This window comes from Phragmites australis, chromosome 8 (genome assembly GCF_958298935.1).
Source record: "Phragmites australis chromosome 8, lpPhrAust1.1, whole genome shotgun sequence".
In the NCBI taxonomy this organism is placed as follows: Eukaryota; Viridiplantae; Streptophyta; class Magnoliopsida; order Poales; family Poaceae; genus Phragmites; species Phragmites australis.
In genome coordinates this window covers 12,356,893-12,360,917 of record NC_084928.1, presented here as the reverse complement: position 1 = coordinate 12,360,917, position 4,025 = coordinate 12,356,893, and the positions used below count along the sequence as shown (strand labels likewise).

At 55.9% G+C, this 4,025-nt stretch overlaps 1 protein-coding gene across 1 annotated transcript; it reads right to left on the bottom strand.

Moving 5' to 3' along the window:
* Positions 1–244: 244 nt before the first annotated feature.
* LOC133926638 (zinc finger protein CONSTANS-LIKE 16-like) lies at positions 245–2,129 on the bottom strand. Its single transcript, XM_062372658.1, has 2 exons — positions 946–2,129; positions 245–818 (listed from the first exon to the last, which is right to left on the bottom strand). Exons 1-2 carry the CDS (start codon positions 2,011–2,013, stop codon positions 570–572), a joined length of 1,317 nt encoding a protein of 438 aa, XP_062228642.1. The 5' UTR covers positions 2,014–2,129; the 3' UTR covers positions 245–569.
* Positions 2,130–4,025: the final 1,896 nt, after the last annotated feature.

Sequence of the window (4,025 nt, the reverse complement as noted above, 5' to 3'; positions counted from 1 at the left end):
TTATTCGGAAATAATATTTTTTACAGCCCGTTTGAATTTGAGGAACAAAATTTCCATCTACCTCATCCTCCTTGTAAATAAAACTCATCCAACAACCGGACAAATTCAGTCAATAATGAATCAATGATTTACATGTATGACCCTGCGTGTTCTTTGGAACTACAGTATGTATCTGCAAGTCTTTCACCAAAAAAAAGCATCTGCGAGGCAATGATCATCATGTACATATCCAGAGCCACCAAACTGACCAACCCTCTAAAACAGAGGGCAAAAATAAATTCGGAACTGTCCAACAAAGCGTTACAATTCACTCAGCAAGTATTATTATTCGACCATGGTCACAAGCAAGTGCCGATCGAAGGCACAGCTAACCATCAGTGGCAAAATGCATGATCGGTGAAGAAAAATGCACAAAATTTGATTTAAGTTGAATGAACTAAAAGCAGCTTCGACGAGTTGTTTGTTCTTGTCATCATTTCATGACGACGGACGAGCGGCGTGACGGCCGGCCGGCGGCGGCTGCACCTGCATGCAGTGTGCAGCCACGCGGTGCACCGTACGGGTGTCAGCTACGCGAGGCCGGCGACGGCGACGCTGCCTCCCGCGGTGGCGCGCTTGACGAAGCGGCCCTTCATCCGCGGCCGCTTCTCGGCGTTGAGCTTGCGCACCTCGTACCGGATCTTCTTGGAGAAGAGCCGCGTCCGCCGCTTCTCCCGGTACCGTGACACCCGTGCCTCCCGGCCCCCGTCGATCCCCAGCCTCGGCATGCCCAGCTCCTCCCCGCCATGACCGACCACTCCTCCCACCACCCACATGCCCTGTATGCACCACCAGAATCAAAGTTAACAACCACTCCAAGTTAATATGTCCATGCACACCATGCACGACACAAGTGGTTGTATGCACGTGTGTGTACGAACGTGCTCTGCGTGTGCGCGAACGTACCGTGTAGTCGTTGGGCCAGCAGTCGTCGAGCTTGACGTGCGGCCGCTCGCCGCCCCTGGTCCACGGCGAGCTCCCCCAGCTCTGGATGATCGCCTCGTAGTTGAGGGTGAGCGAGAGGCTCCTCTGCAAGAACTGGGCATCGGCGCCGGTGCCACTGCTCGCGGCCTTCTCGTTCGGTGTCTCCTGAGGCGACCCGTAGTCGAAATCGATGCCCATCATCTCGTCGGACGCCTCTGGCTCCAGCTCGAGGCCGGCGCATGCCAGCGCGCCGCTGGCTTCGCAGGCACTTCCGGTGTCCTTCTCCACCTTGATTCGCCCATCGTCGTCTTCCACCGGGTCGAGGAGTCCCAGCGTCTCCATGTAGAACGAGTCCTCGTCGTTGCCGTCGTCCAGGCCGCGGCCGAGGAGGGCTTCCATGTCGGCGGCGAACTCCCTGAGCTCGGCGTCTGTCGGCCCGAAGTTGGCAACGCCGTCGTGGAAGAACTGCGCCGCCGGCTGCGGCGGTGGCACTGCATCCGGCTTCATCGCATCCTCGACGGAGCCGTCCTCGTTGCAGCACGATGCGGCAGCTACCGCGTCCTCGAGAGGCGGCGGTGAACAGAACTCAGCGAGGGCTGGGTCTAAAATCGGCACGCGGTAGAGCAGCTGCTCCTCCTCCACCTCCCCCTCGCTGTTCCGCCCCTCCGGCGAGTCCCTGCCGGCCGCCTCCGGCACGACGAGCCGCCGCGACAGCACCTGCCCGACGCTCTTGGTGTGCCCACCGCGCGGGGTGCGCGCCTTGCGCCTGAACCACGCCGGCACGACCTCGTCGTGACGCTCGCGCATCGGCGCCCCCGCGGGAGGCGACTGCAGCGGAGACGACGGTCGCAGACGCAGCCGCTCGTGCCGCCGCGCGAGCGGATTCGCGGAGTGCACCGACGTGTCGCAGCCCTGGCACAGGAACGCGTCGTCCGCCGCGCAGTACCACCTCGCCCGCCGGCGCAAGCACCCGTCGCACGCCCGCGCCCCCTTGCTGCCCACCGCCCCGGCGGCCGCCGCCGCCTTCGCCGAGCTGCTCGTGGCAATCATTTCTCTGTGCAGCGTGCAACGATCCTGCTCTTCAGTGCAGCCTCGTGTATAGTATTCACATGTAACGATGTACACTTTGAACTTTGAACTGTAGATTACAAATTTTTTTCTGCCGAAAATATCGTGGGCTTAGGTTATGTAGCAGGGGAGGAGACGGTGAGCCCGACTCGTGCGCTTTTTGGGACCCCACGGTGTGTACTTTGCGCTTTTGGTGTTGCGGTGGGGCACACCTGCAGGTCTTATCTGCAACGTGATTGGTCGACGGGTAATACGCCATCCGTCGAGGACGCCTGCCATTGGCTGCGACGGGATTTTCGGTGGGGCCACCCCGTCTGGTTACGCGACGCCCAGAGCCCTGTCCCCGTAGCTCTCGCGGTTGCCGTGGGTTGCTAGTTGCTACGCGCTGGCAGTGGGACCGTGCGGGCCTGGTTAGAAAAGTCTTTCTTGGACGTCAGTTTTTATTCCCAACACAGGTAAAGTGCAATGATCACAACTACATCTTACATAATTACATTTTTTTGAACGAATTTCATTGATAAAGTAGGAGTAAAAAAAGCGGGCTGGTCCAAAACAGCCTTGGCAAAAAAAGAAAGAAAAAAATGAAAAGAAAAACGAAGGGGAGGGGGGGGGGGGCAGGAACAATATAAGACGGGAGCATGCTAAATATCTAGGTCAGTCAAGTAGCATACCCGGCAAGAATTCAAGTTCGGATCTCCTCTTTTATCTTTGCAACGAGAATTTAGGTTGAGGATTCTTGGCGTTAGAAAATCCACGCTTTTCTCTCCTTCCAAACCTCCCAACTCACAAGCATACTCAGGGTATAGATAGCCTTCTGCAGTGTATCTTTTAAGGTTATGATATTGGTCCACCAGTCATGTATCGTTTGTACCTGTTGCCACAAATGTGGATTTAAATCCCTAACAATGATTACAGGGTATACTGGACAGTGAGTGCGTGATCAGCAGTCCAGGTGTGCATGTGGAATGTGTGAGTGTTTGTTGCTTAAGAACACTAGAGTTATCCAGGTTCAGGCCCCCCTGTGGGGTAATAGCTCTACATCCTATGTATTCTTCTCCATTCTATTTATTTATAGAAGATATCCCCCTTTGTATTCTAAAGGGGTAGAAGTTTTATAGGTGGGTCTAACAAAAAGACATATGCCTGCCTAGAAAATCGATATAAATAATTATTACAAGTATACATGCACTATGCCTGCCCTGGGTCCCTGCAGCCAGTGGCGGATCCACCAGGGGGGCTCTGGGGGCTCAAGCCCCCCTACGCTGTGCTGCCCCTGAGGAGGAGAGGAAGAAAGAAGGGGGGCTGGAGGAGGAAGGAGGAGGGCTGGAGGAGGAAGAAGGAGATCAGCCCCCCCTTCCACTCAGACCTGGCTCCGCCACTGCCTGCAGCGCCCATCCCGTCCATCGGACGCACCCCCGTTTGTCGTGCCCAGCCTGCCCTGTCGTGTCGCAGGTTTTCCACGTGCGCCTGCCGTGCCTCATGTCATGTTTGCGAGCCCGTTCCGCAACAATTATTGTTTGCAGGACAGGATACAGTAACTCTGCACCGGCCATGCTACTTCAGCCGGAGTGAACTGTCTGAGGAAGGAAAACAGTGTGAGTAGCGACATTAAATGAGGTTTGATTAGCTTATACGAGTACCTGCCTCACGACCAGTAAGAACTGGTCACGAGGAATCCTGCGAAGGCCATGTTGTGGTCACTCTGGCGTCGATTGGTTGCGCGGGGGTCATGGGCCAAAGAACGAAAGTGGATACTACCGAAACTGACCATTGTGGTCCACCATCGTGTTTGGTTTAGGAAACCGCATCTTGAGGGGAGGTTAACCGTCCAGAGGGAGATTGTGGGGGAGAGAAAAAAGGAGGGCGTGTGCGAGGGAGAGGATCGTGGGGGAGAGAAACCTTGACGATCGTCGGACTTCGAGGGAATTTCGGTTCCCCAAAAGGCCCTTGGAATTCAAGGCGGCAGGACCGAGTCGATCTTATAAATCGAAAGG